The 14,446-nt window shown below is 43.2% G+C and overlaps 1 protein-coding gene across 3 annotated transcripts in view; it reads left to right on the top strand.

The window, feature by feature from the left end:
• adam19a (ADAM metallopeptidase domain 19a) overlaps positions 1–14,446 on the top strand; it is a 43,960-nt gene that overhangs the window by 13,983 nt on the left and 15,531 nt on the right. For all 3 annotated transcript variants that reach the window (XM_061669023.1, XM_061669024.1, XM_061669025.1), the window contains 2 exons: positions 8,042–8,118; positions 13,813–13,894. In XM_061669023.1, the coding sequence (XP_061525007.1) occupies positions 8,042–8,118; positions 13,813–13,894 (159 nt within the window). The remainder of the gene's footprint in view (positions 1–8,041; positions 8,119–13,812; positions 13,895–14,446) is intronic.

The raw sequence follows: 14,446 nt of genomic DNA, 5'->3' as shown, positions 1-14,446 counted from the left end.
TGAGAGCACTGAAGACAAACAGAAGGGAGTCGACTCGGATGTCGTTTCCGAGAAGTGGGCCAACCAAACGGGGAACTGGGGTCCGCCCGCCCTGCGTCAAAATTCAGCTCGCCTGACAAACATCTGGACATGAATCGTTTTTTTTTTTTTGGTTTTTGGTTTTTCCTGCTCTCTCTCATAATCCTGTCGTGATATCAGCTTGTCAAAACATTTGCCCTGAAATGATCAATCCTCAAAATCATAAAGCTTTGTCAAAAACTCTCAAGAAATGAAACAGTTTTTGCCTCTTTTTTTTTTTTTGCTTCAATTCAGTGGCCATTGTGCTGCTCCTTCTGGTCTGTTCACTTTGGCCACCTGGGGGCAGTATAACAGACATACATGGAGCTGCCCTCTGCTCCTCAGTAAGTCGCAGTGATATTAGTCATTCCTCGCAGCTGATAAAGAATATATGCCTGTGAGTACTGTCTATGTGAGTTGCCCCACCGTTTGTCTTCAAATATCCAATGGTTAAAGGGTGATAAAGACGAGGTAGCATCACATTTCTTCACATTTGTACCGTGAGATTTTCCACTCATTGTCGAACAGCGATTTGGACTACCCAATGAATTTATAGAGGATGTTTATTTCATTAGGAGGCACGTCTCTGAAACCAAAACTACATCATCATCATCATCATCAGTGTAAGACCATTCACCATTTAATCTTACTTGAAATCTTAGCGGAAACTCACTTGCAGTCATTCCGTAATCTTCATTGAAATCTTTGAGTAGACTTGCTTGTATTCATTTCGTAAGGCTAATTGAAATCTAATGGTAAACTTGCTTGTCGTCACTCAGTAATCTCATTTGTAATCAAACTCTAAATTTACTGAAAAATAATCTGTTGGCCTAACTTTAAATTGCTTGGTACTTGAATTTTCTCCCAAACCACCTCGCTCGAAAACGTGAACTTGAAGCTTCCTTTTTTTATTTTATTTATTATTTATAATTTGTTTTGTTTTTGGTGTCGAAATGGATTGCTTTGTTGACTTGTAAGAAATGGTAAGGGCGAGAGCGATGCGAGTGGCCCTTGTGAGAGGGATGATTGCGATTGTCCTCTTTCCAGTGGCTAGCTTGCAGATTGGCACTTTAATAAAGCTTTTCGTAGCAATTTCATTTTATTGCGCGCGTTTGTTCCGGAGTGATTATGTCGCTGAACTGTGTGCGAACGGCCGGTGAAAGGGAGCGCTATCGTAGCGATGATTAAATGAGTTGTGAAGAAGCGCCGCGTTTGAGCTCAAAGGTCTCTGAGGAAATAATGGTTTTAATTTGGGCAATAATAGGCCGTCCAAGGGACGGGAAGTCGGACGGGACTCGATTGTGTCCGCTGAGGATGAAGGCGACGCAGGAGGGAGTTTATTCATCGGGTTAATTGCACATTCTTCACATTGCAACCTGAGCGTGTACAGGTGTCATGGTACCAAAATTCGGACTTTGATACTGTACCTGAATATAGTACCTCCTCGAAGGCAAAAACCTAAAAATTCTGGAAAAGTAGTGGAGACACAGATGACAAAACATGGATTTTCAAGTATGAATTCAAAATAATATTGGGCAGTGGAGGATATTAAATAAAGACAAATAGTTGATTGTTTTTCATGCATAATTAAACCCATCTATGGCGTTTCCCATTATATGCTAGCATAAGGATAGTGGACTTTGGTTATTATAGGATTTGTTTGAACATTTTGGTTTTTAAATATATCATGTTTTATTCTCTTTGGTTTTAGGCGTCGGTTTTACAGTGAACTTTGACTGAAAGTTGTTGCATATTGTGGATTCGACTCTTGTCTAACACAGCTGCTTCAAGTGGTGTCTCTCCACGCTTTCCGGACTGGTTGTTGTGTGGGGCGCAGGCTGAATAAAGTACCCGAGAATCTACCGCAGCGGGCTTGTCTGGCTTTTGTTCTTTCCACTTGCAAATACAGTATATTGTACACGAGTAAGAAATAAACCGCTTGAAGCATGCACGCGATAGCCTCTTTTTTATGGAGAACTGTCGGCTACCTGCCAAACAGCTGCTCTGGTATCGTATAATTTTTGAAAGCAAGGTATTGCGGTGCTTTTCTAGTACTGGCCTGCCGTGCAAGACGAGTGTACACAATGCTGCGAGTGACTTACAAAAAAACAACAACAGCTTAAATGTACGTCTGCTCATGATTAGTGTGTTTGCACCCTTAATTGCCGCCGCCCAAGCGCCGTGTTCTCGACAAAGGTTAATGAGGTGTGACTTTTGAACGGCTCCCGCCATTCGTCACTTTTTTTTGGGTTTTTTTTTTTTTCAGTTCCAAATTATAAAGCATGTGGGATTTAAATGGATTAAACGATCGAGTTGTGGGTTTTCCGGGGATGTTTTTTTGCTTATGTGGCCTCCCCTGTCTGTTTTAGATCAGTGATTCAAGAGCACAGTGACAATTGTGCTTCTCTGCCTTTCTGTAACGCTCGCAGTCCGTTGAAACGTCCCGGTGACATTCTGTGACTCAGCTCAGCGGCCCCTTTCCTCTGAGAACATCCGGTTTTAAAACCTAGTTCTCAAAAATGATCTCCACAATACATGTTGAGCTTCATGTGATGAAAAAGAAGAACAGCGCCTTCCGCAGTTGCGCTATTGTCATGCAAGACAACACAACATTACACGCTGCAAAAAATACAGTTCGAATCAAATCAGGTTTATTTATATGTAGCAGTTTTCATACATTAAGAGGCAACACAAAAAAATAGGATAATAATGACCAAATAAGTTCAATAAAGCCCTATAGAAGCTAATATAGTTGTTGACGACGAAAACATTGTATTCACTGTTAATCACATTCATTATTTAGGAAAATGAACAAAAACTGCTTCAACATAATAATTAGGAACAGAGTTGGAGGCTTAGTTGTGGGCAAGGTTTAAGTTGTCAACTAACCAGACTCTAATGTTTTAATCCATCCCTCCTGAATGCGAGCTGCGCCCAAGGTTCAAAGGTTCTATAAATGTGCTTCCCCCCCCCACTTTCTTTCCAGGAACTTGTGACTTTCGAATCAGGATTAGGTCGAGCGCATTAAACATTGGAATGTATTCCGTCCTAAAGGATTTGGATTTGTGTCTGAGTTCAGACAGGAGCTGTCTTGGACAAGTTGGTGACGCATCGGGCTCTCACTCGCACCGTTGGACGAGACTCGAGCAGAATCTGGCTTGTTTCCCTCGGTCTTTTTCCGCCGATGCCGACCGCGCGCTCCAGTTGCAGTTCGGCCCGGTTGTATAACTCGGGTACATGAACGCTGACTTATGAAGTTAATTCCTTCCTTAACCACATCAACAGCAACACGGACGGGCACGCTCAGGGAGGGCGGAATAACATCATGTTTAGAAAAAAAGGCAACGACGGGCAAACTCGCAACACAAATCCCCACAGAACCATCTCGATCTGGCTTTGACTGAAATGAGCGGGCAAGATAAATCTGAACATGCACGCTGACCAATTCCTATCTCCTGGCTCGTTTTTCTGTCTCGAGTCGAAAGTTCACAAGGGTCCGTCACGAGTGGGAATCACCGTGGTTGGTTTTTTTTTTCTCGCCATTTTTACTTGCTGGGTGGGGGTTTTACTGGCGAAACTGCATTGCTGGTGCTGGTCTTCGCTCAGGAGGCTGGATGGGGTGGGGCTTGTGAGAAGCAGAGAGAAAAGGGAGGGGAGGGGGGCACGCAATGTTGACCTAAATGTGGCTCTCATTAAGATGGTCTGCACATGAGGCTCGGAGGACTGCGTACAAGCCCCACTCTCTCTTTCCTGCTGGTCTTCTCCCAGTCAGTCTGTGGCCTCAACATGCTCTATTTATTATGTATCTCGAGGTCACTAATCCCGTCTCTTCCAGATTTTTCTTTTATTGGGGGGGGGAGCGATGTGTGTGTGTATATATATTTAAAAAAAAAAATAATAGTTCCACTGCAACAGGACTGCAAAAATAGCAACTTTCTCCTTTGAAGATTGTTGTACATCGTATTTATTTGTATTTTTTAAAATTTCTTATGCAATTCTCGACACGTCAGGTAGAAAATGTAAAAGGTTGGCTGACCCATTTTGTGTTGCTTTAAGCCAAAAAAGTGGACGAACAAATACCAAAGGAATGAAAGTGCACGGAGCGGGAAATGACGATGACGCAACCAGAAGGAATGTGGCGATGAATGGAATATCAGTTGAGGAGAAAAATCAATTATTAGTTATTACGGATGGACTTTTGTGGTAACTTCTACCCCTTGCCTGCCCCACTCAGATAAGGCCTCCTGCCTCCATAAGCGTATTGGCGCTCATTACCGAATGCCGGATGGCATTCCCGAGGGACTGTAGCACCCCGTCTGACCCCATCTTCATTGCCCCCCCCCCCTCGGCCACTCCTTCCCGAGCGAGAGCGGAGATGCTTGCAGCTTCAGAGGTGAACATGAAGGGACAAAGTCCTGCTGAGGTGCTTCACGTACGATGCGCGAGTTTTGAGTCGAATAATTCACCCTCTCGGGAGAGTTGCGAAGTCGGCTTCCGATCCGCCGGCTTGATCCCCGCCCCGAGCGATACGCTCAACCTTAAGTAGCTTCTAATGGACAAGACGGCACCTTGCCTGTGAAGAACGGAGCTGGAGTGGGCGAGTGAGCAGTCATATCGCCAAGTGCCTTGACCGCTGTCAGGAACGTGCCGCTGAAACCCGTCGCTTTCATCTAAGGGGTTGGAGCTTTGCGATATGTGAACTTGAGATCTCATCACAATTGTGATTAATTTTCTGTAAATTCAGTCAAGTCATATTTCATAGCGAGGATGGCGATACTAGCCAGTTGTCCTCAGATCGTGACCAAGTTCCTGCGGTGTGCTTGGAGGCTGCGCCCGTACCTTTCTCGCAGATCTTGAGAGTATGCATCTGTGTGTCGACGCTGATCATTTGAATGACAAATATCAACATGCAAAACTTTCTTTCGCTAAATATCCCCAAGTGTTCACATTTTCAAATGATCGCTTCCGAGACATTCCGAGAAAATTACGATGTCGGAATAATTGATCGCCGATCACAATATCCGTGCAACCAGAAAATATTTTTTTTCTTCTCCCCTCTATTTTTACAGCCATTCCTTTGTCTGTGCACTTATGTGTTCAATCCTTCTAAACTGCAGCCTGGAAACGTTCATCCCTTCAAATCTTTTCATTGGTTCACGAGGCCGAGGCCAAACATTTAACGAGAAATAAATTGCAATGCTCGCCGGGATTGCTAAGCAAGAAACTCGACCTTGCTTTAATAAGAACGCCTCTGTTGCTCGTGTTTGCCTGTGCTTTATTTGCAGATTATTATTATTATTATTGTTATTATTGCTTATGAAATGCGACGCATGCATAGAAATACAGGAATCACCTGTTTAATCGCAGGTGGTATGTTCCAAATCTACCTGCAATATAACTCGCAATATACAGAGACCATTAGTTGCCCTTAATGTTACAGTGGCTCACAGTAATATTAAAAATACTTTTTAGCAATACAACCTGCCTCGTTTTTGATAAACACTTGGGCCTACTACGCTACTGTATTTTAATGTGTGTGGGGGGGGGGAATTTGGGTTGTACTTGCTTCGTATAAAAGAAGCACTGAACATGTGGTCTGAATAAGGGTTTGATTCAGTACATTTTGTTTGTACCGGGAGGCTAAAAGTAAATCTTGTTTCTAAACCGCATTTAAGATCATCGCATTTGCAATAAATGTTTGTGACGTTCTCCTCCCTGTTTCCATAACGGCTAACTCGTTTCCTTAGCAACTAACTTAGTTGAGGCCTGCAAATGTCCTCACAAACCTTTGCACGTGGTCGGATTTCTGTTTTACTTATATACGCGCGGGCTTGTTGGCTCGAACACAGGAAGGAAATAATAAAGGATGGTGGTGGGGGAATACGACTGGAGACTAATTCACTCATCCCCAGAATTCCTGAAGGCAAATGCCTACCACTTTGTCCTGCTTCTTTCTCACAAGTCAAGCTCCATGCCACTTGCGCCAGCCCTTATCCACACCACTTGGCTGACTGGGAGGGAGAAATTGCATCCGAGAAAAGTGACACTTCTATCACCATACGTTGGCCTAGTTTCACTCTGAGAGCGCGGGGAGGAATGGAGACACGGGTGTGTTTACGCCTCCAATCGGGATATTTTCCATCATGTCAAGCTTGCATTGACGAGGTATATCCTATTTATATCCGATTATTATTATTATATTTTTATTATTATTTTTTTATTTTATTTTTGTTTTAAATACACATTTAGAAGGATAGAAAGTAGAAAATGCAAATAGTGAGATTTGATATATATATATATATATATATCTATATATATATATATATCTATATATATATATATATATGAAGTGTATGACTGCGTTGGGGGGAACAAAACAAAAAAATCCTAAATGGACTATTCCTCATGCCAGACAGGGAAGATGACAAATATTAGATTGGGGCAAATATATTCTCTGCTTCAACTTCAAGGCTGCTTTAAAATTAAAATAGCTCCTTGCAGCCTTCATCTCTCTTTTCGCAAGGGTAGGAAATTGCTATCCGATGCTTTTCAGCATTTGTATTTCCCTCACACTTACACGCACGCACTTTTTCAATCACAAATGCTGGCTGGCGCTCCCTTATCGTGACGCACCCCAAAAATGCCACTGTCAGGTGAAGTTGTTATCAAGCTCCCACGTAGGAAGGAGCATTTGAGAGAGTAAATAGTACAATGTCAGAATGTTCCAGAGTAACCGCATACCCGCCATGCCTTTCAAGCCCTTGGGAACCATCCATCCATCCATTTTCTGAGCCGCTTCTCCTCACTAGGGTCGCGGGCGTGCTGGAGCCTATCCCAGCTAACATCGGGCAGGAGGCGGGGTACACCCTGAACTGGTTGCTAGCCAATCGCAGGGCACATACAAACAAACAACCAATCGCACTCACATTCACACCTACGGGCAATTTAGAGTCTTCAATTCATGCATGTTTTTGGGATGTGGGAGGAAACCGGAGTGCCCGGAGAAAACCCACGCAGGCACGGGGAGAAAAAACTGCAAACTCCACACAGGTGGGGCCGGGGATTGAACCACGCTCCTCAGAACTGTGAGGCTGACGCTCTCACCAGTCGGCCACCGTGCCGCCCCCTTGGGAATCACATATGCATCAATTCAACACCTGTCTTTCTTCTCGTCTCTCTGCCTGCGTCTGTTTAGGCTCTCTCGCCGTCAACAAAACCTCCTGCTCCATCCTTCTAAATCCCCACACTCAATTTCTCATCTTCTCGGTCACCGGCTAGGATTTGACGAACTCATGAAATCCCAATGATATTCAAAAAAGGAGCAGTCGCTCCGCACGAGGTAAAGGCAGCTCCGTGCGGGGGCAAAGATTAAACCTCTCCGGCCATAACTGGGAGCATAAACACAGCGATCGGGGGGCAATAAATAAATAAATAAATCAAATTTGTGTGCTATGACGCTACGTATGCAAATCAATCAAATGAAGGTCTGCCGCAAATGTCGAGCAGTTGACGCCCCCTTAAAATTTTTTTTGCAATATCAACGCCGAGAATCATAGTATAAACCGGAAATATATCACTATGATCCCAAAACACCTCAATACCAAACTTTAAAATAACGTCTTAGAGATTATTTGATTTTTGTAAAGAAAAAAACAAACAAAATGAACGCCCTCTACATGTTTTTATGGGCCTTTTACTGTAATTTTGTTTGTTAGCTTTAAAAGAAAGAACTAAGGCAGCATCGTGGCAACACAGAGCCGCAAGTAGCGCTTTTTCTTTTTTCTTTTTTTTTTTTTTTTATTAATTTTTTTTTTTTTTGCTCGAGACGAAATCCGGAATCGAAAGAAGATTGAGAAGGCGGCCTCGAGGAATGCGTCGTATGCGCCATGCACACCTGGGTCGGCTCTCGAGGAAAGGGGCAACGTTGATTTGCGGCGCCACATAATGATCTGACTCTCGAAAATGTCTCTTCGTAATCCAACAGGATGAACGGCCGATTAGAGGGGAAATTGTGCTCTCCTCCAGCGACCTCCACCTGGTGCTACAAGTACAACATAACCAGTGAGTATTCCCGCTGCGCTTGCATCCCAACGTTTTCCTCCTTTGGCCTCCATAAATGCGCGCTTTCTGTCTCCCCGCTCTGCTTTGCGAAAGCTCAACCTTGAGTTGCTTGTTCCAGCGCTTCGAGCCTCCAAACAGCGCCAAGGTTTTATACGCTTTCTGTTTTTTCGCAATGTGATCGAGGAAGCATTTTGTGTATTTTTTTGTTTTGTTTTATTTTTTGGAAGCAATTTAAGAGTTCCCGGGTGCTTTAATAAACAAGTCTGTGTAACCCTAACCCCAAGGTATTATTTCACACTTTACACACCCTTTTTTTCTTTCTTCTTGCTGAAATTTAATTCCAGAGACCCACCTTTTTGTATACAAACAATAAACAGAAAAAAAATCAAAATACTGTCGAAACTCAGTTCACAAACTTAATGGGTCATAGACTGCGTTCGCGGAAATCTTTGCAAAGCGCTGTAATTTTCCCCGTTTAAATGGATGGAAAATAGAATTAATCTATTTCTTCTTCTTTTTTTTCAGCAGTAAGACGATTAAGCTTCCTAATAACACTTTTTGGGCTTTTCACTTTCTTGGGAGCCATACTGAGCGATAATTTAGAGTAGCAAAACAAAAATCTACAACCCCAATTCCAATGAAGTTGGGCCGTTGTGTTAAGCATAAATAAAAACGGACTACAATGATTTGCAAATCATGTTCAACCTATATTTAATTGAATACACTACAAAGACAAGATATTTAATGTTCAAACTGATCAAGTTTATTGTTTTTAGCAAATAATCATTAATTTACATTATTATGGCTGCAAACGTTCCAAAAAAGCTGGGACAGGTGGCAAAAAAGACTGAGAAAGTTGAGGAATGCTCATCAAAAACCTGTTTGGAACATCCCACAGGTGAACAGGCTCATTGGAAACAGGTGGGTGCCATGATTGGGTAGAAAAGGAGCTTCCCTGAATTGCTCAGTCATTCACACAAGCTAAGTGGGGGCGAGGTTCACCTCTTTGTGAACAAGCGCGTGCGAAAATAGTCGAACGGTTTAAGGACTGGTTTAATATTCCTCAGCGTACAATTGCAAGGAATTTAGGATTTCATCATCTAAGGTCCATAATATCATCAAAAGGTTTCAGAGAATCTGGAGAAATCACTGCATGTAAGCGGCAAGGCCGAAAACCAACATTGAATGCCCTTAACCTTCGATCCCTCAGGCGGCACTGCATCAAAAACCGACATCAATGTGTAAAGGATATCACCACATGGGCTCAGGATCACTTCAGAAAACCAATGTCAGTAAATAAAGTTGACGCTACATCTGTAAGTGCAAATTGAAACTCTACTATGCAAAGCAAAAGACATTTATCAAAAACCCCAAGAAACGCCGCCGGCTTCTCTGGGCCCGAGCTCATCTAAGATGGACCGATGCAAAGTGGGAAAAGTGTTCTGTGGTCTGACGAGTCCACATTTCAAATTGTTTTGGGAAATTGTGGACGTCTTGTCCTCCGGGCCAAAGAGGAAAAGAACCATCCGGACTGTTATGGACACAAAGTTCAACAGCCAGCATCTGTGATGGTATGGGGCTGTGTTAGTGCCAATGGCATGGGTAACATACACATCTGTGAAGGTACCATTAATGCTGAAAGGTACATACAGGTTTTGGAGAAACATATGCTGCCATCCAAGCGACGTCTTTTTCATGCTTTCCTGCTTATTTCAGCAAGACGATGCCAAACCACATTCTGCACGTGTTACAACAGCGTGGCTTTGTCGTACTAGACTGGCCTGCCCGCAGTCCAGACCTGTCTCCCATTTGAAAATGTGTGGCGCATTATGAAGCTTAAAATACGACAACAGAGACCCCGGACTGTTGAACGGTTGAAGCTGTACATCGAGCAAGAATGGGAAAGAATTCCACCTACAAAGCTTCAACAATTAGTGTCCTCAGTTCCCAAACGTTTATTGAATGTTGTTAAAAGAAAAGGTGATGTAACACAGTGGTAAACATGATCCTGTCCCAACTTTTTTGGAACATGTTGCAGCCATAAAGTTCTAAGTTATTGATTATTTGCTAAAAACAATAAAGTTTATCGGTTTGAACATTAAATATCTTGTCTTTGTATTGTATTCAATTAAATATAGGTTGAACATGATTTGCAAATCATTGTATTCTGTTTTTATTTATGTCTAACACAACTTCCCAACTTCATTGGAATTGGGGTTGTATTTGCGGGTACCTTGACTTAGTTGAATTCATTCTGTGGTTGAGGTCAAAACAGAATTGACTCGGCTCCCAAATTTATGTTGTCGTGGTTTGACATTCAAATAGCAGCTTAACATTAAGAATAAGAGTGTAAGGTGGATAATGCGGTGAGCGAGAAGTGCCACGCGTTCGATGCGGCAGGCTCCAGTTGCCTGGAAACAGATTGACGCGTGCGCGGCCAGAGGAGACAAAGCGGGCGCTTTTCGGAAGGTCAGCGGCAAAAACAAGAAGCCCCCGAGACGAGAAAGTTGACGTCCAGTGAGAAAGGCACGGCGGCATTGCACAAGAGATGATCATCTCTCGTCGGTGTTAGTAGTTAGCAGACTTCCAGCAAAGTGCGCAAGTTTGGGCCAATGAATGGAGGTCCCGGGTAATTGGGGAGGGGCGGGGGGTAGTTACTGCGAGCCAGAATTTGACATACGAATTTGACACGCGAAGGCTGCGACAGCGACTGCACACGTCGGAGGATGTTTGGATAGCTTGCGCGTGAGTCACAGTCTGGTATTTGTGTAATCAGTGAGAGCTGGTCTCCAGTTCCAAACCGCACAAGGACAAGCGTGTTACACATGATGTCAAACAAACTGGCAGTGCGGTATCTCGGTCTTTGTCTTTGTGAACGACAACTCCAAGCGCTTGAGAGGAATCAGCCTTAGGACGTGTCCAAACGGCATATGGACGACGCAAGTGACGCGGAATGAGAAAAAAACGTGAATTTGTGAATGACCCGCGAATCGGCAGGGGTTAAACGTAATCGCAACCCTGAGCAAAGCATTTTGATCCGAATATGTTGAATTTTATTTATTTATTTTTTGGGGATCGCTACGGTCTGCTATGAGGCCTTCAGAAGTAATTCAAAGCTCTTCTTTCCCCAACAGGGAAAGGTGTCCTAGATAACGTGCTGACTTAAGCTTAATGTATTGACACCCGACCTGACCAGGTGGGAATTTGGACTCCTGCGGGAGTCGAGATAGTTTTATGGAGCGGCATCAGTCTGTTTTAGTAGCCCACTTTTCTTCATTGGTCTCTTTTTTAAACCCACAGAAATTATTTGTTTGAACTGAGCGTCAGCCCCCCCTCTGTGTTTCCACTTTGTGATTTCAAATCAAATACGGGCTTTGTTCTTCTTATCGGAGTCTATTCCGGCTCGGGATGACATGGCTGTGATGATGACTGGCAGCTCCAAGTAAAAAAAAAAAAAAAAAAAAAAAAACATTAAAAAATAAAATAAAATACTGATGAGCTTTCGGCTTGCAGGAGGATGGTTCAGGGAGGGCCGGAAAATGCCGGATTCAGTAGCAGTACAGCGATGTCTTGACTTAAGAGTTTAATAAGAAAAATAGCTGCAGTATTGCACATAAGCCTATTGCTTGCCACACGAGAGCAAAAAAAAGTTCAGTATCACGTAACTTGATAACTTTACGTTAAAATTAAAATTCATCACGTTAAAACCTGAACTTGATCAAGTTATACCGTGAAACTGAACTTTTTTTTTCTGGTGTGGCAGAAGTCAACTTCTCTACTATTGTACTGTATTAAAAAATGCAGTAATAACATATTTGTAGAACGTAAAGAGTTTTGATGATGCAACAAACTGGTTTTGCATCATGATTTCATGCTTTAATTCAGTGTACATTGTGCTGCTCCTTTTGTTGTGCACACCTTATATGCAGTATAATGCAGTATAATGCATATACAAATATTAAAAACAAAACACGAAGAATGCCGTCGCAACAGAGCTGCGGTAATAGTCGTTTTTCCCAGAGCATAAAAAAATATATATTCCCGTGATTATTGTTAAATGCTTTGTCTGCATGTGCTGTGCATCGTTTGTGTTCAAATATACGTTTTTGTGTTAGAATCAAGCAAGCGAGAAACGACGTGAATGTGCTTCGGTCAGATTCGCAACGTGTCATTCAATTGGGCGTGGCACTCAACTTCTCGACGCAACGGCTGACTTGAAAATACTCGCGGGTTTGATCACTTGCGAGTCAAGGTATCTCTGTACGTGAATTGTCAGCAGGGAGTTTCGAAAGACTCGCAGGAAGTTGTTGAGAGGAAGTCGTGGGTCTGTTAAGGACAGACAACGGGTGCCGCGGCTCGGCTGGTGTCAACCCTCGCCGCCCTTGCGCTTCCTTGTCGAGTTCAGGAAGAAGCCGACTGCATGCAACGCATCTCGTTCCGTGTCTGACTTAAAAGAGCGGGTGGGCCTCACACACGTTCCCACGTCTCCAGAGGCATTTAAGTGATAAAAACGGCACACCCCGAGTTTTTGGTTTTGTTTGTTTTTTTGTTTTTTAAACGAATGACTTACTTCAGCTCTCAAAATGTTTGTCTGGGAGCCTTTTTGTGTTTCTTCCCTCATTTGGCGGATTACTTTGCATGCAAATCTGCTCCAATGGTGTGAATGCAAGTGTGCACAAGACCAGTAATGTGCCTTGAATTTACAATGATACATGAAATAATACTAACCTTGAATTTAAGGACAGTATCTAAAAGGTGTCCTTCAACAAGCACTTCTAAAGTATGTTTTTTTTTTGGGGGGAGGGGGGGGGACTATAATAATTTTCTTGCCCTCCATAAAGCACCGCTCACGTGTGTCATCGTCGGCAGTGTGTAATTGTTGCCTGTCGGCGGAGCGCAGATGCTCAGTCTGTTTTTCCAGATGTCTCCCGGAGAAGCCGGGAATACTACATACAGTAATTTCATTAACTGCAACAGAGCCATTGATTGTGTTTTTTTTTTTTTTTTCTTTCTCTCTCCACAGTCAGCCTGTGAACATTGTGATGATTTCTTGTTTTTACTGTATTTATTTGGGATTTTTTTTTCGTTATTGAGCTTCCAACGCACAACAAAAAGCAGGGATTTGATGTTGCTACGGGAAGAAAACATGCTCTTCCCCCCCTCCTCTCAATGCAGAAATGTACGAAGCTTTAATTGTGCCTTATTTTACCTTCTTCGGCCCATTTAATTTCTGACTTTAATTAAAGCCACAGTAGGCACATGCGGCACAAGGGTCGGACGTAATCTCTTCCGATTTCGAATGGACTCGTGCTACTGCACACGAGCCTTTGGTGGTGATGGATGAGTGTGTTTTCTCCTTAACGACTGCTGGCAAAGAATTGCTAACTGTTAGTCAGGTGGACGGACTCATTGTGTTTCGTATTCAGCACGTGACAGGCGATCATTGAATCATTGTAAAGCGCTTTGCCGTGTGCGGCCCTTGTTGATCCCAGCGGGCACGGTACGAGACAACAGAGCGTTTCAGTCGTTCCCGAGAAGTCCCGAACACGTGACGCGGGCCCGCGTCCACACCGATTTCAAGACTCCTTTATTTCGATATCATTTTTTGACCAAGTGTGTTGACTTGAGGGACAAAGGAAGGCCTGTGCGTCGACGCTAACCAATGTTTTTCGCTTCTCTCTCTTCTGATTTCAGTGAGCTTTTGGTTCCAGACTTCACCGAGACCTACTACACGGACGACGGCCAGCCGGTGACCGTGACCAGTCGGAATTACACCGTAAGTCAAATGAATTCAACTTGCGAGAGAGCTCTCCTTGCCCACATGCGAGGGAATTACAGTACCTTAAAAAAATAGCCAGTTTGGCTACTTTCCACTCTTTTTTAAAATATGTTTTTTTTGAGCACACTTTGCGCCCCTTGTCACTCTGTGCTTTTCTTGGGGTTGCAGGGTTCCATTGGTTCCTTTCAAAATGCATTCGGGGATACATTGAGGGCCACTTATATGAATTAGGTAACCTATACTCTCTCCTCATTCGGAGTGATTCCGAACACAACCTGAACGAAAAATGTCAACGTTGCTTCTTGGATCATCCCGCCCACACAAAAATGAAAAAAATGATGTTCTGCTTACATGGCAGAAGATTTAATATTCTCCACTTTCTTTTCCCTTCCACGCTAAACTGATTTGGCTGAGACGCTTATTCGATTAGGACTTGTGAGGTTTGTCTTTCCAAAAGGAATTACAGCGTAAGGTAATTTTATAAATGCAGCGGCTTCTCAATACACCAGAGGTAAGACTTCACGAGCGCTCATGGAGAGTTGCTTTTTT

The sequence above is a fragment of the Phycodurus eques genome, chromosome 23 (assembly GCF_024500275.1).
Source record: "Phycodurus eques isolate BA_2022a chromosome 23, UOR_Pequ_1.1, whole genome shotgun sequence".
NCBI lineage: Eukaryota > Metazoa > Chordata > Actinopteri > Syngnathiformes > Syngnathidae > Phycodurus > Phycodurus eques.
The sequence above is the reverse complement of the archived record's forward strand: the minus strand, read 5'-3'. Positions and strand labels throughout refer to the sequence as shown.